The following is a 24,825-nucleotide window of genomic DNA, read 5'->3' as shown; positions in this document are numbered from 1 at the left end:
GGGAAGTGGCCGAGTCACCATCCCCAGAGGTATTTAAGAGACACATAGATGTGGTGCTTAGGAACATGGTTTAGTGGTTGGACTTGATGATCTTAAAGGTCTTTTCAAAGCAAAATGATTCTATGATTCTATGAATAGAACTGTGCTTGGGTTTGCAAAGTAGAACGGCACCTTTATGGCTTGTTTATCCCTGTGATGGGCAGTCTTTTGATGGCAACAAGGGAAGGAGGGGAATCAAAAAGGCATTGACTGAGAACAATATTTTCCCTGCACCTCTTGGCATTGTTACAGCAAGGGAACGCTGTAATCCAGGGTCTACGCTCTGTCATTGCCTTGGGAGCACATGTTGGAAAACCGCTCAAGCCTGCGAGAGGCTCAGAGTCACGTGCATCCTTGGTACTTAAATTCATGGCAGTGCGAGAGGGCTTGTGTGCTCCACTTAAATACTCTTCAGGCAGACAGATGATGAGTTAGAGGCAGTCTCCAAAGCATGAGGAGCATATCATTAGCTAGATGCTTTGAACTACCTAGCATTAGAAATAACAAAGGAAGTCACTGCCTAAGTGGTAATAAAGAAAGATCACAACCACACAGATTTTATTCTCACGTGAGACTCTGCCACCTGTCTAGATTGTCATTTCTTTGCTCTCACAAACTCTGAGGTCTTTTCGGAAGCCACAGTGTCTTCTTGGTTAGTATAATAACAATGCCAAAAGCACAGCTTAATAGTCAAAATGCAGAGAAACACAGCCTCCTGCTTTGTGAGCATCAAGATGTCTTTTGTGCAACATCATACAGCACTAGGCTGGCACCAGATGCAGTCACTCGCTCCTCTCTGTGATGTCGTCTTATGATCAAATCTGATTTTTTTTTTTTTAAAAGGAATGTGATTGAATAGGAACACAACCCCATCTCTCCCAAGCAAAAAGCCGTCCCTTTTCGAGCCCTGTTAGCAACATATTACCTCACCTAAACTTAATGAAACATCTCTCATCCGCATGCAGTAATAAATTACAGGAAATAGGGACATTTTATGTACAAAGATGACATAAAAGGCTATTGATAGCATAATTATTAGCCTATATTAGCACATCTTGTCCTTGTTACCACTAAGTCAGAATTGAAAATACAGAGACCAGATAAAATGAATTAAAAAGCTGGACAGCTCTTCACTCCCAGAATAAATACTGGGAAATATTAGAAAAATAGTAGCCATAATAAAACAAAGATTACCTTGAAGATAGAGCCTGCAAATTTCCAGCTAACCATGGACTGTCTTTGTTTCAGCATGTCTGGGGTCAGGGGAAAGCTTATCTGTTAAATGAAAAAATACCTAAGGTGCAGTGACGTTCCAAGGCCTTTAGTGTAGTTAAGAAATTTACAGTACTGGATTAAGTAAGCTCTTTAACAAAATTCATTTCCAAACTTAAAAACATTAAAAATTGTTAGGGTTTAATCTTCATTTTTACCCCAAACAGCTGCTCCTATCACAGAGTAACTCTTAAAATGGTAATGAAGTGAAAAAATGAACAATCAGCATTTTATGTTTCCAAATGGGGAAAAAAACCCTTCGGGCTTATATGAACTAGCCTGCCTATCCAAACTTCAGGAGACAATTCCATTTACTCTCATGTCAGCAATACTAGACTTCCACCTGAGTTGGTGTCCGAGGGTCTCAGGAAGCAGATCTAGCAAGCAGCCAGGGAATCTCTGCATTTTGGCAAGGCTTTGGTAGATCCATAACGTGCTGTGAGCCAGGTTCTGAGGTCACTTACGCCACTTTTTCTCTAGCAGCTTCATTAGTGTCTGGATTTGTAACAGTGCCGAACTTTTGTCCCTTGTTTGTTTTAACTGGACAAGTGTCATTATTCAGCTAGCCCCAGGCTACGTAAGCGTATGGTAAAACCAAGATTCATTTGATAGTTGGTCATACCGTAGAGATAATGTGACATAACATGTAAGTTGTGACTACAATGAACTTCTCAACCGTTCTTACACAGATGAGAAGTCATAACCAGGAGAGGGTGCAATTGCTCATGGCACAACACTGGTCTTCTCTAAACAACGGTAGGCAGTCGCTAGCCCCTCTTCCCGCTGGATTCAGTAGTTCTTAGCTAGAGCAAGACACAGGAATTCAGGGCAAAGCAGACCTCAAGACTGCACTTCCTTTAAATACTAGAGGTTCAAACACTTTAACAGCGTCCCTCTGTGACTTGGAGAATAAACTCCACACTGACTGCACTCTCTCTTCATTTCATCATCAAGTGCCTCATCTTATTTTCTCCACCCGCATCAGAAAGGAGAGTGGCTTAGAGGAGAGAGTGCTCTGTCTGGAACAGGTTGCCATAGGCCATTTAAATGCATATTTGCAAACTCCTTTCCTTCTGAAGGCTTCGCTCTGGATTCCTCTTTTTTAATCCCCAACAAAAGGGAAGTTATTATGTAGCATCAACCACAAATGGTGACATCTTTTGACAATCTTTCTGGCTGTACTGCATTTCCTAAACACATGACTGAACACAAGCTCTGATGCAGTTCTGCCACTGTCAAATGCACTAGGTTTCAGTTTAGCTCTGAAAACTAATCCCTTAGGTCTACCTCCATTTTTAAACACATAGATAAGAAGACAAATTAAAACTTGAAGAATCTAGAGCAGATGCATCTGGATTAACATATTTTGCTTTTGTTTCTTGGTTACAAAGAAAGAAGTTTGGTTATACAAGTATCACAAATTATTTTTTCACATTATTTCAGTAGTAATGTATGATATAATGAAATTTTTTTATTCAAAGATACCTATTTCAGTATTAATATGTATCATGTAGTGACCTTGTATCAGCATTTGGCTTGCTATAAGGCACTAAAAAAGTAGTAATTTTCTCTGGTTTGCAGTATAAGTCTGAGGCGCAGAGACTTTATTTGGCTTTACAAGCATGTAAGTCACTGTGCAGATTTTAGACCAGAAGGAGCCTTTTCTTCAGCTGGATATTCTGGGACAGCTGTATTGAAATCACTGGAATACTTCAGTAACAACAGCAGAGCTTGCCCAAAAGTACATCTACAACCACGTGTGCTTTATGCCAGAGTTACAATTTTGTTCATAACCAGTACAAAAGCCCTTAAAATACATTATTTTTTTTTGTTATTGGTTTGTGTTGTTCATTATATTTCATTAACCAAATTGCATCATTTCATTCAATTAATTGCTCTTTAGAGAAAACCCAACCTCCCTATTAAAACAGATACTGTCATCACTCTGATATAAGATCTCTCAAGGCATCTCTGATTAAGATACTCAGTTATTGAAAGCGGCACCACTGCATCACCTAAAATGAATGCTTAAATTTATAGAAGCATGTAACACTTTCCCAGAGTCCCACATAAGGAAACAAATGCCCATGGGGTTCTGTCAATAAAAGAATTTGTTTATGGGTTCAGGCAAGGAGCAGGATTCAATTGGTCATGCCAGTCACAATATGTATATTTTTCCAGACCCTTTTGCTGGTAACATGGCTGATCTGCAGGCTGGCAACACTGACTCTGTCTCTCATTCTCTATTTATAGAGCTGCAGCTAGAAGTACCACAGGACTGCGATTCTGAACAAAATCACTGTCACTGCTAAAGCTCCTTTGACTGCTGAGCCTCGCGATAAATTGATGTAGTACAAAATCTTCCTTATAGAATCACAGAGATTGGCTGTGCTTGTTACCGTGCTCGTGGATGGCATATGCACTTCCCCTATACGGCTGCATGCCGAAAAACAAACTAGAAATAGGAAATCCTTGCTCAATAAGTTACCCAGGCTTCCATTTCTATAAGCATTACGTTTGAAGTTTTCCAGTGAGGTTGCATGAGTTTGTTTTGTTTAGTAAACACTGTTTTGGCAATTGGAAAATTTTCATAACATACAGCTGTATCAAAAAGTTATGCAAGCTGAAAATAATGCAGATTAATATATTTACAGTTTGTCATGGTTATACTTACAATTTATTACACCGGTCCAGGTGACGTGCTAGTTTATGGAATGGAGATGGCTTGAAAATGTGGCAATTCCACCTGTAACAGGTAAAGGTATTATTAGTTACTTTCAAACAAAAGTGGCAGCATTTTCAGTGCCAGACAGGATGCATATTTAGACTGTCTCTGACCTGAGCAGCTTACAATTAGAGATTAACAAAACTAAGAAAGGCTTTGCTTTACTTTCTAGATACAGTCTTTTCAGTTCAGGTCTGAAGCACTGAAGGTTATCTGGGGAGACTGCAGCTGTGAGCACCAGTAAAGGTGGCCACTGAGGAGAGATGTGAACATGAAGGGAGACTAGTAGTGTCACCAGACCATCATCAGGAGAACTGTCAATACAGAAGGGCAGAAAAGCATTAAGATGCAGAGATAAACAGAAAACCACCCCCAAATAGTCATTAGCCAGAGCCAGGTTCTTTCCTCAGAGTTCAAGATTTTGCACTTGACTGGCAAGTTCCTTTGCTGCAGAACAGCTTTTTTTTCACCTAATTGTCCTTTTTAATATGCATAGATAGATGACAGATGCTGTAGGAACACTATAGTTTGCTTTGAAATCTTCCAGTGTTTAAACCTGGCTGTTAGCTTCCTTGGTCCATATAAGGCAAAAGATGCATTCATATTAGTCTTTTAGTTTGGCTGAGGAGCACGCTTTTGAGGTCTAGCTCCTTAACCTCCCCATTTACTGCTCCTTGGTTCACGTTGCTGAGCAGTTGCAGAGCACTTGAGCTGGATTGCTTTTGCAAACACTAAACCAGAGGATGTGCTCCAGGGGCACTCAGATACCAGACCAGATTAGGTCCAAAGTAAAACTCCTGAAAGACCCACAACAAGGCCATCAGGTCTTCATTGCCAGTTTGCTGGTTTGGTTTTTTTTTTTTGATCTGTAGTTCTGCTCCTTTTACACTGTACTAGTTACTAACATAAGCAGAGATTCCTGCTCTTCCTATCCAGAGCTTCTTTCCAGGAGTGCACTATTTACTGGAAAACTTGTATTTCTATTCAGAGAAGAGCTTAGTTATACTGAACAGTGCTTTTATGTGAGCTAATCCTCCATTTTCTTCTCTAATGAATTAAGCTTGTTTCTCCCTCCATACCCTTTTTAAACAAAAGAGATTTTTCACTCACTGCAGTATTGTTCAGTGGTAAGCAGCCTACCTTGATGAGGATTAAGTCTAGAAAGATGGTAACGAGCATTCAGTTGCTTGTTGTTAATGGTAGCATTAATTTCTTAAGCGAACAATACCAAGATGAAATACGGACAAGGCACATGCTCCTATGCAAGTAGTGACAATAATGTTCTGAAGGACTCAGCTTAACAGCTTGTGTCAGGTGATGAGGTTAATGGAAAAGAATTTGTTATTCAGGTCACTTAATGAAAATAACCTTGGAAGAGCTTAGCAGAGCCCTTGGGGTAGAATAATTTATTCCTCTTCTGCTTCCATCACTGTAAGTTAACCCAAGACATAGAAGAAGCTGATCTAAACATGAACTCAACCTGTCAGAGCAGTGCAGGAAAAACATCAGCAATTACAATGCATTGTTGTAATCTCTGCTGCCCCTCCAGTGGTAACACGTAGAATACAGCCTTCAGAGCAAAGGCTTGCTTTGCATAGCCCCGTCTTTAAAACAAGACAGTTTGCTAGTTAAAGATGCAGGTTATCAAAGCACTGTGCAAGACAACAAAAAAATATTCACCAGAAGACACATAATTTTTAGCCAATGCATGGTCTTTGGATCAGCCAAGCATAGAAATAGAGAGGCTGCAGCAGCCATCATTCACACTATTCCTGTTCTGTGTTTTGGTGGTTTGTGTTGCTGCTCAGCTAGAATCAGAAATAGGCTTCAGCTCCTGCGATTTGGGGCCTTACGCTGACCTGCTCCCAGACCCCTGGGAGCTTCTATGTCTCTGCACCACCATTTTGCTTCTTATCCCTTAATTGAAAGTGCTGCAAGCTGCCCAGGAAGGCATGCCTGAGACCTAACAAAGTAGTGCTCCATTTTGGGGGTGAGGGCTTGTGATATGAGCCAGAATAAGGGATGGGAGATCACTTGATAGATCCCCCCAACTTTATCCCAAATCCTAGGGCAACCATTTTGAAAGCCCTAGATCCAGATTTAGAAAGCTTCAGGAGTAGACAGAAGCAGACAAGATTAGCGCTATCCCCACCTGTAACACAACTGCCTCGTTGCCAAGTAGCCATTTCATATTCTGAGCAACACAAATTCCTCATCTGTGTAAAGCTGAAAATCCTTTTCACAGCCCTGGGTACAATAACTTCCATACAGAAAAACAAGATTAAACTTGACAGTAATAGGAGTGATAGAGGGGGAAAGTATTCTTCCTCTGAGACAGAGGCTGCGAATACAGCAGCCAAGGACTGACTGAAAAAGGAGGGGAAGAAAGATAAATGCAGTTATTCAAGCATCAGGGCTTAAAAAAAAAAGCTTCTAAGAGAAAAAAGAAAAACCTGCACCTTTCTCTTGACATTTAACAAACTACCTAAACGAGCTAAGCAAAAGAAAAGAAAGTCAACGACCTTACAAAGAGAGCTGCTTTCAGCTGCTTGTGACTAGATATCTTAAAATACATTTATCCAACCTTGCTAAGAGACACCAAGCCCTCCATGACCCACAGCAAATCCTCACTATCATTCTCTCTCCTTCCCCACGAGCTGTATTTATAGGCTCCCTCCCTCCTGACTGCCTCTGTGGGGACCAGCCTTCTTAGCAAAGCCTCTTTACACCTGTGTGGCTGTGGGCAGCCAGAGATTTAACTCCTCATGTGCCACATCCAGGGTAGCAGGCTTGTTTTACTCCTAGAACTACCTCTAGGCACCCAGTGAGCCCTGCTCCAGGAAAGGACCCTGCATCTCAGGGTGGTGCCAGCCTGTGGGAGAACGTTGTGTGTTGTGAAGAGGTCCTGTCCCTGGGTTATGTAGAAGTTTATCAATCAACTACGGCCCAGGAGTCTTTAGCTCTTTAGTGCTATAGAGGCACTTAACTCCCAGGGAACTCAGATTCAGTGTTCAGAGGTTTAGACTGTCTCACAACCAGTCCTAGGTCTATCCTACAGAAGGATTTCTAACTGATTACTTCATGCTACTTTATCGCTGCTTTACTTTTGGATTGTTACAGACTGAGTAATGTTTCCTGTCATTAGGACTCTCTGACAATAGTTTCTCTGAAACGCCTTTGACATTTGCAAGGGGAAGCAGGCCCACTGTTCACCAAACCCAGCAATCACCCCTTGAGCAGCAGGATGCCAACTGCCAGGGCAAGAGTGGTGGGCACACGAAGTACAGTATGCTTGAGTAATGATTAACACACAACAAAGAGAGCTGCCTGTGCTGCAAATGGAAACACACTGCGTGCTTGGGATGTAAGAGCATTTTGGTCTAATTTTGCACTCTGCATATAGTAATAAGACACAACAGGGTGTGCATTAAGCTCATCTTTTGAGAAGTGCAACAATAGCTGAATAATACACACCCTGGAGTGTCTTATTTGTAGTGGACTATGGCTCATTAATTTTACATTTAAATTTTTTCAAACCCATTAAAAAAAAAATCTATTCTGAGGGCAGTTATGTAATGTATCCTTCCACTGAAAAGTATTTTCAAATAAAAACAGTAGGGAAAAAGTGAGGAAGAGCTTTGCTCAACTGCAGACCTGTGTTTGGTTTGGTTTGCGTAGGGCCTGCTACGAGCAGGTTCTTGGCCTGCTAATGCAGATATATAATGCAAATAATGATAGTTACGGAAATCTAGTTGGTGTTCACTCTTTTCTAGCCCTCCTTTTCTTTTAGTGAAATTACCTGGGCCTTTTGTCTTCTTTTTTTCCTATAAAAGATGGCCTTTTGGTATATGAACCAATACCCATTTCAGAACAGGTTCCCATATAAAGCATTCAGATGGGGATGTGACTGGCTTTTCCATCAGGCTGGGAATGAATGGTCACAGGTTCCTGCCTGGGAGGCAGACAGGCATGACTTGTGGGAAGATGGTTTTGCCAGAATAGCAGTGTGTGTGTGTGTGTGTGTGTGTGCATGGATACAATAGTATTTAAAGAACAGAGGGTGTTATAAAAACTCTGTTTTGTTATGACATCATGTCAAAAGTGTGAAGGAGAGACATCTGATTTCTGCTGTTCCACATGAAATATGACTACGATTTCTCCCTTTGTATAGGTTCCAACCTTGATGATGGACACCCAGTTTTCAGAATTCACTCCAGACATCACCCCAATAATGCTGGCGGCTCACACCAACAACTACGAAATCATCAAACTGCTTGTCCAAAGACGGGTAACAATTCCACGCCCACACCAGATCAGATGCAACTGTGTGGAATGTGTCTCCAGTTCGGAGGTAGACAGCCTGAGGCATTCCAGGTCAAGGCTGAACATCTACAAAGCCTTAGCCAGCCCTTCGTTGATTGCCTTATCAAGTGAGGACCCCATCTTGACGGCTTTCCGACTGGGCTGGGAGCTGAAGGAGCTCAGTAAAGTGGAAAATGAGTTCAAGGCTGAATATGAAGAGCTTTCACAGCAGTGCAAGCGTTTTGCTAAGGACCTTTTGGATCAAGCACGGAGTTCCCGAGAACTGGAGATCATTCTAAATCACAGAGATGATCAAAGCGAAGAGCTGGATCCCCAAAAATGTCATGATTTGGCAAAGCTAAAGGTAGCAATAAAGTATCACCAGAAAGAGGTAAGAGTCATCTAAACACGAAGGTGTGTGAAGGCTTCATGTATTGGGTAAAATGATTCATTTCTCTAGTCTCCATGGGTTTGTTCAGGGTTGCTAGCTGAGACCCAGCAGGGGTGAGTTTGGATTGAGTGGAGAACCACGTGCAAATGGGTTAGTCACAAACCAGGAGGTGCAGTGCACCTCGGCAACAGAGTGAATCTGATGACAGTTCAGGGCAACAGGACTGGGGCTTGCTGCAGTGGGTTATGGCTTCTAGGGTACCGATGCTGTTTCAAAGATACTTGAATCCCATTTCATTGTAACCCACCCCCCTGCAAAGAACAGTCTTCAGAGATGTCCAGGTTTGCCAGCTCCGAAAGCTTTTCCCAGTAGCTGCTTTTATACAGGAACCAAAAGCTAGAAGGGGTTGCCTGACTCGTGAAGTTCTTGACTGCAGGAAATAATATAATATATAATTCACTTCCTCCAGCCACTGAACACTTCCTAGCACCCATTCAACACTAACTCATAAGGGCCAGAGAAACGACAGCAGCAAAAGAGAGCACAAGAGATCGAGAGCACTCTTACTGTCCTGGGTCTCCATGTTACCAGCAGTTTTGTTCGGTGAAAATGCTCATGTGATGCTAGGAAGTGGATCATGTCGTGCAAATACTTCTTCACACCTGAGACACTTCAGGTTGATTCTTGCTCCTTGATTAATCTGTGCCTTAGGATGCAATTCCCAGAAATTCAAACTCCTGCCCATAGTATCAGGAACGAAAGACATACTTCAGCTAAAGGGCACAGAGCCTTTCAGAAGCCCTGCAAATCCAGAGATTTATAAGTTGATTCAGTAAAGGCCATGAACCCAAGGAGAATGCTGACAACAGTTTCATTAGTTGGCTCTGGATTTTCTTTCTCTTTCCAAACTTGGACAGAATGTAGTAGATGATATATTACTGTTGGCCAGTGATGTTCCAGGTTGTCTGAAGGAAGAATTTAGCTTGCTTGGTTGAGGAACTGAATTGCAATGTCTATTACATTCTTCTGTGTCTGGAGGGTGACAGAAGTGGCAGAAAAGCTTGCCACATTACTCTCTTCACCGTCTTCTCCACATTTAACACTTTGTTTTATGCATTGCTCCAGATGAGGACAGCCTGGTAGGATACATTCCACCTCCCTTAATGGCTGTGCATGTCATCCGAGGTGAAACAGTCAAGAAGTGAAAGATGCAGATTTGCCTTTGGTCTGTTACATCTCCTGAGTAACAACCCTGTGATGCAACAAGCTGGAGCTGAAGCCTCAAGCTTTCTGGGATCTACCATGTGGTCACTTACTGCTCTTACTGGGCTGAAGTGTCACGCTCGCTGGCCTTCATGTCACATTGTGGTTTTTACTGTAGCTGACAGGGTTAGGTAACACCATAAGTGCTTTAGGGACACGAACAAGTAGCGAAGAATTAGTCTGGAGAAAGGTAATACAGTATATCAGGTCAAATGTTCCTTGAATCTAAGAAGGGACAGAAAATCTATTTTTTTTTACTGGCCTGATAGCCACAGATGCTGCATCCCCATACATGCTTCAGCAGGCAGGACACCACCGGCACTGCTGCGTGTAGATCACTCCTGATTTCCATGTCTTGTCACAGTTCAGGCTCACTATTGACATCCAAGCATAAATCTGTGGCTACCCCTTATCTTGTGCTCACACTAAGAAACTGCAAGTCTGAAGGAATTCACGGTATTTGAAATACAGTGAACAGTCTTGAAGCTCTTTTAAAGCAACAAATTTTTAATTTTTGTTTGCTTGCTTGACAGTTTTTATCTCATTTTTTAGGCATATTTGACTGATTTCCAAGCATATGGACAAATTCCATGTTTTGTGACATATTCATGACAGTTCCAGCATATAACAGATAGCAAATATGCTCTGTGTTGCCAGCGAAAGTCAGTGCTGTTTCCAGGTGGAATACTGGTGGGTAGGGACCAACTGAATGAGTTTGGGAAATCAGCACTACTGAACCCCCTCATCCTACCTGGTTATCCACAAATACCTGATGCATCCTGCAGGATGGTGTTTGTATGCAACAAAATATTGCAGTGGTTTTCTTATCATGATAATTAGTCCAATACAAAATACCAAGCAAGATACAAATATCATTGCCAGCTTCTGAAAAAAATGAGTAGGAACATTTGTCAGGGAAACACTCAGAAATGCTTTTTAATCATGATTGAAGAGTATCAGACTGAGAGAATTTTTGTGGGGGACAGGAAGGAAATTAGAAACAAGTTTGGTTTTGTGAAAGATACTTCTGCAGAGAGAAACAGCAGACTTTTAAAAAGTAGATCTTTTTGTTCTGATGAAGCTTTTTATGGCTTAATGTTATATGGGATTGGATTGGATTGGATTGGATTGGATTGGATTGGATTGGATTGGATTGGATGGAGAAACTTAATCTTAATGTTGACAAAGTTACAAGTCAAATCTCTAGTAGCCTAAGAGGAAAATCCAAAGTGGATCTCAGTTATTTTCTGGGGCTGTAAATTGTTACCGCAGTTGTTAGTTCTTGATGTTTAGGATAAAGAATGCATAACCTCACATTGATTTTGGACTAATTGCTAGACAAATTCCCTTCAGTTTTTTTCTTTTTGAGTGAAATAAACCTCAGAATTTCCCCCCAAATATTAAATGATTCCATTTCAGCTTAATCAGACAGATACATTCAGGATTCTTTCTAGAGAAGTTGTTAAGAGGGAATTGGTAAAGAGATCCTTGCCTTTGGATGGAGGGGCATTACTGTGTGTTTTGGGTAGGGAGTAGATCTTAAAGTTACCTTTTCTTTGTACCAGCGTAGGTGATCTGGGAATTCAAGAGTACTCTTCACCAGACACATTATTCAGTGTTCTTCTCTCCAAGGCATTTCAGATGAACCCACCATGCCTTTTCCCGCACCCCCAATGAACCCCCATACTGAAGAGTAGGTGCTGGTTTGTTCCAGGTACAGAAAAGCAACAGCATGCAAATTTCTAGGGCAGGTTGATGATCTCTGGCAGTGAACATACAGGACTGAAAAAAATCCCAATGGGAAAAGCTAGACATCTATGGGCAGTTCTTGCTCCAAACTGGGCCCTTGGAGGAAAGCTTTTTAAAGCTAGTTAGGCTGCTAAATATGCAGGTAAGTAGGAAATACGTTTTTAAACAGAATATAATCTGGTTATGTGTCTAAATCCTGTTGGAGATTAGATATTTACCTTGCTGAGGCTGAAAATTGAAATTTGAAATTCCACTGTAGAATTAGCTGTGTCTTTTGGCACCTAGCTACTGGAGAAAAATCTAACCTTGTACGTTAAGTTTAAGCAAACAATTAGCAATCTGCCCTGCCATCGACACAAATCCCTGTTCCCTGCACTGAATCCAGTAAACATACTCATGGTATACACAATTTCATCTTTTGATCTGGCCTGAGTGCTTCAGTCGTCACAGTGAGCAACCTGGATGAGGGCTGGATTAGCAAGGGGAACCAGTTCAGTTCAGTCATTACAAGGGTAGAAAAATCTGCCTTTTTTTTTTTTTTTTTTCCCAACAAAAAAACCTGGGAGGTACAAGTTTTTATTTCTCCCAAACATTACATGTGTTAAGTATTTTATAAACTGACAAATGTGTCACTCATGGTGAAGAAGATCTTTTTCCTTTGGAGGAGGGCCAAAACAATAGAGAAGAAATTTTTTGCTTTTCATGTTTGTTTTTAATAGGCCCGTATATCCTGGAAGGTAAATTACTGTTTACACAGAAGGAAAAATTTCAGTTATGCAGGAAAGATTAAAATGTGCCCTAAGGTAGCTTTGTAGTATATTTTATGGTAGTAAATGTTAAAACAGTGCTGTGCAATGTTCACAAGCTCCCTCTCAATCTCATCTTAAGTGTAGAATGGTTGCGTCCTCAGTTTCAAATTACAAAAAGACCCTGATCATTTCTTTAGACAATAGGAAGGATTTAACAGTTGCAATCGCTGTTTGCATGGCAGTTACAAAATATTAGAAAAAAAATGAGGACGGCTCTAGTACACTGAGAAACATGATGAGGTAGATCCAGCGCAGACACATCAGTTTTCTCAGTCCACTTTTGAAATAAATTATTTTTGTAGGATCATGGGAATTCATGGTCTGAGAGACAAGAAGGTTTTCATAAATGTTCTGTAGTATATGGTGTTTGTCTTCATATTATTATTTTTCAAATTCTTTTATTCATGACTAATTTTGGAAGGACTTTTGTGCTGAAGACTTAATAAGAAAAGGCACAGCTCAGCTGTTGGGGATCAATCTTCACTATGCTGTTTTGGCACCAGATAAGCTCTGTGTTTGTTAATTTGTTTGCATTTCTAAGAAAAGATGGGGAAAAGTAATTTCTTAGGATTCTGCCAGTCACATAAAGCACAGTTGTACATACAGTGTACCATTGCTGTATTGGAGAATCAGAGCATAGGCTGAATGCAAATACAATTTTTAGGACCTTTAAGGTTTGTTTACACTGCCAAAATAATGTAAAGCAACCATAGTATAGCAATGAATCAGGTCTGAAAGGGCAGATTTCTCCTTGTAAATAACATTCTGCTAAGCCACAAGAATAACAATATACATTCAGCCTGTTCCTGCTTTCCTGCTCTCCATCACAGGTCATTCACATCTTCAAAATGAAGTGAAAGACCACAGTAGTGGGTTTTTAGTGCTTTGCATTTTTCTGGTACTGGTAGTTGCAGATGACAGTGCAGGTTTAGTTTATATGTCTGTAAGAAGCGCACACAATGCAAGGAAAAATGTATTTTACCTATGACTATATTGCTTAGCAATTTCACGGAATTAGATCAAAGGAGTGCATGAAATTCCCTCTCAGAAACCTTAACCTTAGTCTCTCTTACTCACTGTACTCAAAATCAATGACAGGAAAGGAGAGCAGTAGAATTGTTTGCTTTTCTAATCTAAAAATGGTGTTCTTTGCTGTTTTCAGGATGAAGCTTCAAAAGTTTTAGTTCTTTTTTTTCCAAGATATTTACATAGACAAGTACCTCCTGAGATACAGTACTGGAGTGAATGAATAATCATTCCTGCCATGCCACATATTTTTCAGCTGTGTCTTGACTCTTGTCAACTGTGTGGCTGCAGTTAGAAGCACAGCATCATTCTCCAGGGAGTATGCATAAACCTGGCGAATTTCTAAGGACACTTCACTTAGTGTATAAAAAGAGCTTTTAAAAATACCAGAGATGCATGAAAAATGAAGCGCGAGGTCTGTGAAAATCAAAGCTCATCTACTGCACCTTGTTTACCTGTTTGGAAAGCCGCTCAGGTATCTGGATGGATAGCCACAGATCTTTCTTTGCTTGCAGGTAGCGCTAAGTTATTCTCCTGTGGTTTTGTCTGTTTTCTTGCAACGTTGCCTGGAGGTATAATGATACAGGGCTGAATATTTGTATTGTGCTCTTTAAAGGCACAATAAAAAGCTAGCGCAGCTCAGAAGATTAATAAACAGGCTTTTACTTTCAGGTTTCTAGAATGAAATCATACCATGTCATGAAAAGATCTTTATTAGGACAAGATGGGGGGGGGGAAGGAGAGCTGCTCCTTGTGGAAGCTTTCTCCCTTTCTAGTGACCTGGAACAACCATATCCCTTAGGGTATTAGATGGTGAGGATGGTGCGATTACGCTATGTCCAGATCTGTCCTACACCACAAACCTGAATGTAAGTTTAGGGATTTCAAAAGCACTGAATATCCAAATGTCACCCTTCATTTTCCATCAGCATTCATTCATTCATTATTGTATGCAGCAAAGTTACCATCTGATGTATGAACAGTGGCCTATGCTAATGAAGCTGTGTTTTCCTCAGACTCAATCCCAGCAGGCAGATGACCACATTACAAAATCTTCCATGCATGTGGTACTAACTGAGCTGTTACCAACAGTGTTGGCGGTGGGACTTTGGGGTGGCAGGTGGCGAGACTTATCCGCGTTTGCGCCCTTAAAACAGTCTTTCCTGCCCATCTCTGGTGGGGCAGCAGGGTGGCGGGTTCGTGTCTTGGAGCCCCTACTCTATGGGTTTGTGCAATTGCCAGATCTATTTGTTCAGTTTTTGGAAATTAGCAGGGAAATTTAACCCGTACAGCTGCATTGTGTTACAAAAATGAGGACAAGTGGCATTTAAGTGCAACTTCTCTCCAAACTTTGAAGAAGAAGAAGAAATAGGGAACTGGTGGTTCATCAATTTGACAAAGTGGATTTGGATGTTTATTTGAGGAAACAGTATTATTTGGTATATTATTCACGTAACGCTAAAATGTTCTAACTTGATGAAGGTTAGCCACATATTGCAGCTGTCACAGAACAGAACTGCAGAAGACTATCTTTTGACAGCAAAATCATCTCTGACTAATCTTGTCATGCACCAGTTTGAAAAAACAACATAAGACCGGTATGTCAGTCAAGGACAAGGACTCTGCTTGTGTTAGTGTAATGTGCAGCAGGCAGTAAATGCCTGGATCATTCTTTAAGTCATTTTTGGTGCCTCGTGCCTCTGACTTAAATGATCTCTTGGACAAAGACAGGAAATATGTTGAAAGCTAAAGGGATTGCCACTGTTTTAAGAACATTCAAGAATGATTTAGTGAGTTCATCAGTTCCCTTGACTTCATGTATCCCATCAGTCTTCTTCCCAGCAAGAGAAGAGGCTTGGGAAGGCAAAGTTAAAGTAAAGGACATGATTGATTTGCTTTCTGTAGACAACTGAAACTGGAAAGGAGAAGTGATGCCTGGTATATTGTATAAGCCAAGTTTTCAGTCTTACCGCATCTGAAGGTCTAGAGTGCCTTTCAGAATCGGCTTTACATCAGTCGTGAAGAGTGTATCATGTCATTTCATACTTCACTTTGAATGAAACCCTGAAATAATAAACTCCATAGAAAAAATCTTGCTATGGATTCTCCCTTCTGGACATAGAAGTGGTCATTGTTATTTATCTGATTTCTGTGAATTTCAGCTTTACTTCTTTTGCTTACTGATGTGTTATGAAACTCCATAGAGAACTGATATTTCACTCCACTTACACGTCTTATGCATACATCAGATCCATCATCACCCAGACAAGCCATTTAGGTGTCTCATGATTGAGAACACAGTTAGCTCATAGTTCTTCACTCCAAGAAAAGTGAGATGGATAGATGGGTTAATCATAATCCCCTCAAACTGAGATCTTGTGCAGAATGGCATTTAAAAGCTGTGACTACAGTTTTTGTGTTCTTATTCTTTCTCTACAAACCCCAGCTGGCTGAGTAAACATCCTTCAGCAAAGAATATGTCCTCCTCACCCTACAATGGTGATGTTACAAGAATGTGAGAAGTGTTTATAGTATGCTGGTCTGTTCTTTCCTGGATATTGGAGTAAATTTACTCATTCAGGATAAGGTAAGGTAGAAAGAAAAAAGAAACCAAGATTAAATAGTTTCAGCATAGATATTTCTCAGGTCAGAAAGGAAGCAAATGAAAAATATTTTTAGAACTTTTTGTTAACACTAATAGGGTAAAGTAGGTATGTATTTAAAAATACTTGTGAATGACTTTTTAAATTCTCATGTTTGCTTTACTTATCACTTATTTAATGTAAATGTTAGAAATTCACTAGGGAGAATAAACCCAGCCTTTTACTTAAAAGTCATTACCTTCTCCACTTCAGCTAAAGCCTGTGAGAGCTCCTGGTATTCATTTGCAAGAACTGTAACTCTTGAAGTGCTGCCTACAACAGAACTTAGGAAACTCTGCAAAATTTGTCTCCAAACAGTTTTTAAGCCGAGTGGTTTTTTTCAGTGCTTCTGTAGAATGTATTCGATATCCCCTGTTCAGCTCCTGGAAACTAGTTAGTGTGTTGTGAATTAACTGACTGTCTTTCTTAGGTATGTCGCTCATATTCAGCACTTATTGTACTGCAGCACTCTGCCTTTGGAAACGCAGTCAAACAGAACTGTATCCTGGAATGTTTGCTGAAATACTTCCTACAGGAATTTATTTATCAGCTGTAGTCTTCTGTCTGCTGAAATAAATGCTGAAAAGTTTTGCTTATGTCTGGACTCTTGCTCAGGGTCTGACTCGGACGAACCGTGTTCTGGTGGGGTGTTTGGCCTCCAGAAGAACCGTTCAGCACCTTGCCTTTATTCAATGCAGGATTTATGCCTGTGCTTAAATCCTGCTGTCACAGGCTATAAACACAAACCTATGGCTAAACACAAGTTTAAGTGCTTTGAGTAGAGGTGGATTTTATTTCAAGCTTAAATACTTTGTTAATTGCTTCTTCCATGCATAGGTACCCAGGATTTGCAAGCTTCTACCTTTGTCCTAGAATATGCAGGACCTCATTTATTTGAATATTTAAACCAATCCAACATGAATTTGTGAAAACTATGAATTTTGATGGAATTGTAACAGGCTTTTAGAGGTTATTCAGTCTTGCCTTTTGCCAGCAGTCACATCACTAGTGAACTGCCAATTGCTACTGTTTAAACTGAGTTCATGTCTGCTACCGTGAAGGGATGCGTTATGGATAGGAGACCTTTAGTTAAGATTCATGTGTCACCATCACTTAAAATACTTTAAGAACAGATTAGACAAAATTCAGTATAATTTGAAGCCATATGTTCATCTGTGGAGGATCTGGAGTTTTTTTAATTCACCAGCAGAGGGACTGAGTAATTTGGGTAGCACCTGGTTTTTTTGAAGGACTCTTCCAGCTCAGCTAGTGATCTTCTTAATGGCAGGAATAACTGCGTTTGGATTTGCAATCGTGCTTCCCTGTTAGTAGTAACAGGCAAGTGAGTAGCAGCTGTGGTTTTGATAGGATATTCATCCTGTATTTTCCAGAGAAAAAGGCATTATCTCTTGGAAGTGCCTGATGAGGAATGTTTTGAGTTGTAGTCCCTTTTCCCCAAGTTACACAGCCTCCCCTCCAACTTCTTTGTCTCATTTCTTCCTTCTTTTCCTGTTGCAGAAAGTACTTAATTAACAGGATGAACAACCATTAGGTGTTTACCCTCTGCAGCTCACACTTCAGCAGCAGAATGTAAATAACTTTGCAGTCATTAACAAGGTTGAACTTTAAAAAGAAATGTGCTACAAAAGAGGATTTTCTTATTCATCTCACTGTTTGCAACACTGCAAACTTGAGGAGGCTGGTATTTCTTATGTAGAATATCTGGTCTCGTAGGGCTTACTGGCTCTCTGCAGCAGACATCAAATTAGGCCACAGATAGTTTCTCTCTCTGTCTTGGGCTAATTTAGAAATGTAGCTCTTTGAGTACTGCCCACTGGAATTTCCTTTAAGAGCAATCAAACTGATACAACAACTGCATTTCTTTTCTTCCTCAGAAGATCCCGTCCGTGGTGCGAAATGGAGGCAGAGTGGATTGTTGGTTGCACTGGGAGTGCATCGTGCTGCTGGGTTCTTAGCAGGAGCATCTGCAGAATTTTCGAGTGCAGGAAGAAGATGGATTTTAAAAGTTCATTTCTTTGCATGCCATTTCGTGTTCCTGAAGTTGCAGTTGGAGTAAAGAGCATCACTTTATTGCACAGTGTGACTCGTGCCCGCTGACATTGTGCCAAGTGTTACAGCATGTTTGGGCTATTGGACAGCGTGTATTAAGCTTTGTGGGTTAAGACATGAAGATTTGGCATTGATTGATAAATGCACACCTGTGGTAGGACTGACAGTGTAGGAGTTTCCTGTATCTTCATGGGAGGAAAGAAATTCTAGCCAATTGATAATGAAAATTCAAGTACGAAAGGCCGTGCTCTCCCCCGTCCATCTGCAGTTGTAGGGGTAGGTACTTCTCTGCCTGGGTAGGTCACCCCTGCTAGCGAGGGATGAAGAGGGGCGTAGTCCTGCTGCTCCCAGCCCTGCCTGTGTCTTCAGAGACATCTCCCTTCAATCTGCCAGAGAGAGGGTGTGAGGCAGTACCTCTGCAGGATGGGACAGAGCTTTCTGCTGAGTGAAGAATGGCAATGGCATATATCCTTTTCGTGATAGAACTGGATTCATAGGAACTGTACATTGTTTACAGATCAAGCTAAAATACGTACTTACGCTACCACATCAGACACTGCAGTTGCCTGATTGTCACACAGACTGCAAAATCTAGCTCAGTTCACGTGAAGATCTGCCTCCCAAAGCCAAAATAGCTTTAACTGTAGAAGGCAGCAGCATATAATAATACCCCCAAACACAGTAACCTTGCAGGTATTCAGCTGCCGTGTTTTAGATGCTGTGGGATACAGTGCTGTTGGTGAGGTCTAATGTATTGAAATGAGTGTCAGACAGGGGAACTAAAGTTAATTTCATGGCTCCCATGTCACATTTGGCTCTCAGTGGTAACCTCATTGGGAGCTGATGTAGCTGACTGATAGAAGAATTCAGTCCTGCTTATTAACACAGGGCTCTGCAGTTACAGATTAGTGCTTATTCATCTATGAAGAGCATTCACTATCACCATCCGCAGCAAGAGTACAGAAAAGAACTCCAACAAACTCCAAACAGAACAGCCTGTTGGCAGCTGTCACGACAATCAGAATAAACGCAGAGAGATACTGTGCTCAGCCCCTGTGATGTCTATCAGGGAGCTATTTCAGTTGCTCCCGGAGGCATTCACATCTCAGCCCATCTGTGTCTGATCCTAAATTACTTATGACTGTGAGAGATAAGGGATTTCCCCATAGATAAGGGGAGGGGGGGTGGAACATAATTTCTGTGTTTGATATTTATATTAATGGCACAGCATGCAGAAAGCGTTTAATTCCCGAGAAGTAGAATTTAGGTGACAAAAATATCAGTAACAATCAGATATTAAGAAAAAGACACTCCATCCAGCAGCTGCTTTTTTTGCTTAAAAATTTTCCCCTTGGTAAAGGATCAGGTGACAATGAGTATGATGAACATTGAAAATGAAATTCTCTAATAGCACAATCCAGCTGCAAGCCAAATGTTACACAAAGACCCTGGCAAGACTGAAAGAAGAAAGAGAGAACATAAAAGACACTGTATTGCAGTAGTCTCTACCCTCAAAGTGCTTCCCAACTGTGATTGAAGTTGCTGATCTCACTTCTTGGAAAGGCAAAGGTACTTATCCCTGTTTTCAGAAGCCAGGAGACTAAGCATCTTGCCCACAGTGGCACTGTCCTCACCAGAAGGTACTCTGAGTTGCATCTTATCTCCTAGTCATTAAGTGAAATGCATCTTCAGATAGGGACAGGTTCTGCTCAACAAGTAGTGGGGAAGGAGCTTGCTCCTTGGCTTACCTCCCCTAGGAATGCATCTACAGTCTACAAGAAGGGACAATCCTGGACAATGTTATGCCAGCACTACCACAGGCTGCATAGTTTTGAATATTTAGTTCATACATTAGCTGAATTTAGTATAAATGCCACCTTTTGGAAGCATTTCTTTTCATTAATTCAGCTGTCAGAACATTCTCCATCATGGGACAGTATATCTGCCTCCGATTCTGGACCATCTACAAAACTGGGACAATATGCAGGTTTTTAAATGATCCCAATCTCTGCTTTTCTTTGTGCAGAAACTTTAACTGATACCAAATCCTGTCTTATACAGCATGTTCATGTGAAATGATAAAAGACTATGATATACACATGTGCTACTTCTATCTATGGCAAATTAAAGGCTTTGCAAAAAGGTGAAAAAATGTATTTGGGACCTTAATTACATGGAAATTGAACTTGTATTCAGGAAAGGCCTTGGCATAAGTACTGTTGGAGAAGTCAACTTGCTTTTCCAGATCTCAGTTCTATCTATTTGCAAAGTAGAAATAAGATTATTTCTTTAACTTTATGAAGAAATTTGAAATTATGTATGATAACTTAAATTCCACTATATTATTACAGTTTCAGGCTACTTCAGAACTAAAAGGGCTAAAGCTGAGCTTTTTCATGGTTCTATATTTTATGTGCATTGCTTTAGCAGTATGAATCCTAGACCATCTTTAATGAGTTGAGCATTCAGTGGTTTAGTCTAGTCAATGAATTTGATAGTTTAGTCTAGGTAGCAGCACCTTGAAGCAAAGATGAGGCCGACATTCACAGGACTACTTAGGGAAATGGCTAGGTTCTGTATTCCTCCAAGTTAACACAAAGTTACAGAACAGCAATTGGTTCTTTAGGCAGCACACCAAGGGCTTAGGTGACTTTGTTATAATTCAGAATTCCAGTGTTTCTGCACACTGGAAATGTTGTTTTTCAGCCAGCTGTGGTCCTTGCACTACCTGAGATCTAAGCTGCAGTATATACTAATTTTAAATCTGTGATTAATAAGAAGTTGGACTAATACAAATTAGTAAAAGCCTATACTGATAAGTGCTTAGCCTTACCTTTAATAAAGACAGCATTTGATGGTCTGTGACATTAGGGAGAGTTTCTTTCTGTGATGTACTTAAATTTCCCTTAGGCCATTTTCAGTGAGGTTGGGATGGGCTTGATTGGAAAATTTAATGGCTTTTTCCATTTCCATTCCCTTTTGCCAAGCTGGTCTTTAAAGCGGCTCTTTCATGATGTGTGAATTTCTGTCCATTTGAAGAACTAACATCAGATACAACACAGAAAGCAGATTTTAGAAATGAGCTATTAGGCAGAGAAGAGGCACTTTTAAGTTGCACAGCAACCAGAGGAACATACAGTCATTTGATTTCTCAAATGACTCTGACTTTGACTCAAGGGAAAAACAGTTTTATTCTCCCCTTAGAGCTTTCTATCATACGTGATAAAGAGAAAATGTGTTTATACATTTTCCCCCTCAAAAAAACCCGAACAACAACGTGGTACCTCGTCTCTGAGAAGCAGCAGCATCTATTACCATGTAAATTACTGCAGAACACATCCGGTCACAGCTCCTGTTTGTGATCTTAAATGAGAAAATACAGCAGTGTAACCTTCCATTTCTTCTAGCTTTTAGACATAACGTACTGACCCTTCTGAAATCATAGATTAGAAACCAACCAACCAAATGACAATCGATGCTTGATGTTTTTTCAGTTTCTGTAGAATTGTTTCTTTCATCACAGTCCCCAGACTTGGAATTTTACAGTAACTTTTTCTGATCATTACAGGCAACAGGTCTTGGCTTTTTCTGGAGATCATCACCACATCAACTGTTGTTCAGCTCCTGCTGCGTGCATGTGTAGGCTGATTCCAAAACAAATGAGTTTGCGATTTTCTTTTCTGATGCCCATGTTTATTATAGTAATAACACAAACATCCAGCTTCATAAATACCAGATATTCCTCTTGGAGATCTTATTTTCAATACTAATTTTGGTCTGTCCATATATTTGAACTACCCAGTCCAAAAATGGTCTGATTCTGGTATAAACAGCCTGTTATAGCATATAAAATACATACATAAAACCTAAAAATACCTACAGAAATGAATGACTTTATCAGACTGAGGAACTGATTTTTCTTTCACTTGACCGTGGTTTAGTAATTTTGAACATGGCAGTGCTAGTTCTCTGCTTGTCCAGAGCACTCTGAGAACTGCCCATAAAAAGTCCTCTCGATATTGGGCAGTTTTGGCAGTGAACGAATATTTAAAAGATATGGCTGCATGGTAAAGCTTTTATTAAGAAATTCTCTTTCACAGTGAATCCAATCTCCTGGTGACTAAGACCTACGGGGAGTCTGAGGTATCTTTAGATATGATGATAAGAGCCTTGTAACTGTCTCATAAATGCACCTGTGATCACTGATTCAGTATTAGCCCAGGCCGTGTCTACACCAAGTGCAGTACTGTCTACACACAGGCTTCTGCCAGGGTGGAAAATGATACCAATTTGGGGTGGCAAAACAGTAAGACTCCTGTATTCAGAAGCTTTTGCTACCATGGCATAGTCCTTCCAAGAGCTGGTTTAAATTGTAGTGGTGAAAGAGCACTTTGCCTGATAAAATCATCCCTGAGGGGGAAGAAAAGCCTGGTAGCAATACATCCCTCCCAGACATCCCTTTTAAATACAGATGAGCCCAGTGTAATAAACAGGACTGGCATCTTCAGGTTACCGCTTTGTCTGCTTTATAAGAGAGGTCTGTTCTCCTTTATAAATGCTGCTAGTACTTTTGTGTCCATTGGAAGTGCGATTCTTTCTGATAGAGCTGTCTGATCATAGATGTAGTTATATTGTCAGAGGAGCGTGTTTATCGATAACTGCATCCGTGTTAGGACAGTTTTTCTGATTTAATTACAGCAAAACAAGTATAACGGGCAACCTCTGAACAATAGCTGAGATTTTCTTTTGAACTTGCAGAGCCCAGTGAGAAATCTGAATCAGATCAGAAGTATAACCTCATTAAGATGGATTAGAAATCAAGTATGTAAAGAAAAACACAGTTGTCGTGGTCTTGCAGACATCTCTGATTAGCTATGGGTCTAAAAAGTTTTGAAAACCATGGGGCTGTCCAGGTATAATCAGGAACATAAAGTCTTCTGGCATAGACCAGAAATATTTTGGCTTGAGTGTGAAATTCCAAGGGCTGTTAGGTATTAAAACAGTCTGAAGTAGTTGCAACCTGAGCATGTCTGGTATGGAGTCACTGAGATGCAATAAATCACTATCATAACGGTATTTTTTACAGAGTGAAAGTAAACTTTCAAGTGTCACTTTTGGTACTGTGATCAAAGGTTTCTTTTTGCCTCTGCTTAATCTCTTACATTTTACAACTGTTCTCTTCCTTAATAGCAAGGCGCATTTACAAATGTGCTGTCCTGCTTCCCAACAGATGTCACCTGGCTGAACTTTACATTACTGCGTGCTGTCTCATGCCCAGCCCATCCCACACACACATATGCTGGTCTTCTTGCACAAAACCACGTGCAGCACCCCACACAGTTCTGGAGGCATTCTCTCTCCCTCTCTCTCGCTCTTTCTCTCTCTCTCTCTCACACACACACAGAGCTTTACACCTTTTCCCTCCTGTCTCATCTTTTAGTCACTTCTTAAAGATGCTGACAGTGATTTGTTTGAGACAGTCGAAACCTGAAACATTCTGAAACAGAAACACATGGGAAGAGAAAAAGCTCATAGTAATTTCTGTTGTATCACTTTTGCACGAGGCTTCATGTGTGGTGAGTGACTGATCTGCATAAGGATGCTTCAAATAGAAAAGACCTCATAGAAGAAATCTTAAAAGCTATGTAGAAAATAAGAGCGAAATCTCCTTTCTTCCCTCTGTCTCCAAAATATGCTTTTCCACCCCATAGCCAGCCCCAAACTTAATATGTGGGCTCTAACACATGCGTGAGGGGGAGTGCACGTGAAGTACCAGTCAGTAATAATCTTTTTTTTTTCCTCCTCAGTTTGTTGCTCAGCCAAACTGCCAGCAGCTACTAGCAACACTTTGGTATGATGGTTTTCCAGGATGGAGGCGGAAACACTGGGCAGTAAAACTCTTGACCTGTGTCACCATTGGACTGCTATTTCCTGTGCTATCCGTGGCATATCTGATTGCACCGAAGAGCAGGCTGGGACTGTTCATTAAAAAGCCATTTATAAAGTTTATCTGCCACACTGGCTCTTACCTGACCTTCCTCTTCATGCTACTGCTGGCGTCGCAGCACATCGTCAGGACTGACCTTCACATGCAGGGACCGCCTCCCACCATCGTGGAGTGGATGATCCTGCCCTGGGTTCTAGGTAAATCAGAAATGCAGAAATGCCTGAGCCACAGTCGCCTGACTCGCACCCATGGCAACTGCGTGGAGACTCATTCCTGATCTCAGCATCATCAGCATGTAAAGAGATTTGGCAGCCAGCTTCAGTAACTGCATAAAACAGCTGGGCTCCTTCTGGAACAACAGATCCTGTTGGCCTAGGGCTTTTCTGCTGTTCATGTTGCCATCTGACATGCCTTTAGACATGACCCAGCAGACACAGCTCTCTCCCTGCTTCCCCCATGCTCTGTGTGAGGAACGGGTTAGGAATTAGCTTCTGGGTCACGCTAGTAACAAAGAGTGTCACTTCTCATGCTGGCTTAGTTGTGCTGGCTGGTAGATGGCAGGAGGCAGCGCCCAGAGCCGGCCTCTTCCT

The 24,825-nt window shown here is 40.9% G+C and overlaps 1 protein-coding gene and 1 long non-coding RNA gene across 2 annotated transcripts in view; one reads left to right on the top strand and one right to left on the bottom strand.

Annotated features, from left to right (window-relative positions):
* TRPC5 (transient receptor potential cation channel subfamily C member 5) overlaps positions 1-24,825 on the top strand; it is a 94,515-nt gene that overhangs the window by 39,752 nt on the left and 29,938 nt on the right. Inside the window, exons 3-4 of the mRNA XM_075763651.1 lie at positions 8,208-8,729; positions 24,096-24,432. Of these exons, the coding sequence (XP_075619766.1) occupies positions 8,208-8,729; positions 24,096-24,432 (859 nt within the window). The remainder of the gene's footprint in view (positions 1-8,207; positions 8,730-24,095; positions 24,433-24,825) is intronic.
* On the bottom strand, positions 1,233-24,377 carry LOC142603388 (uncharacterized). The gene is made up of 4 exons (XR_012837309.1): positions 24,318-24,377; positions 14,032-14,142; positions 3,986-4,057; positions 1,233-1,314 (listed from the first exon to the last, which is right to left on the bottom strand). It is a non-coding gene; the product is annotated as an uncharacterized LOC142603388 (long non-coding RNA).

This window comes from Balearica regulorum, chromosome 11 (assembly GCF_011004875.1).
Source record: "Balearica regulorum gibbericeps isolate bBalReg1 chromosome 11, bBalReg1.pri, whole genome shotgun sequence".
Lineage (NCBI taxonomy): Eukaryota > Metazoa > Chordata > Aves > Gruiformes > Gruidae > Balearica > Balearica regulorum.
This window is presented reverse-complemented; position numbering and strand designations above follow the sequence as displayed.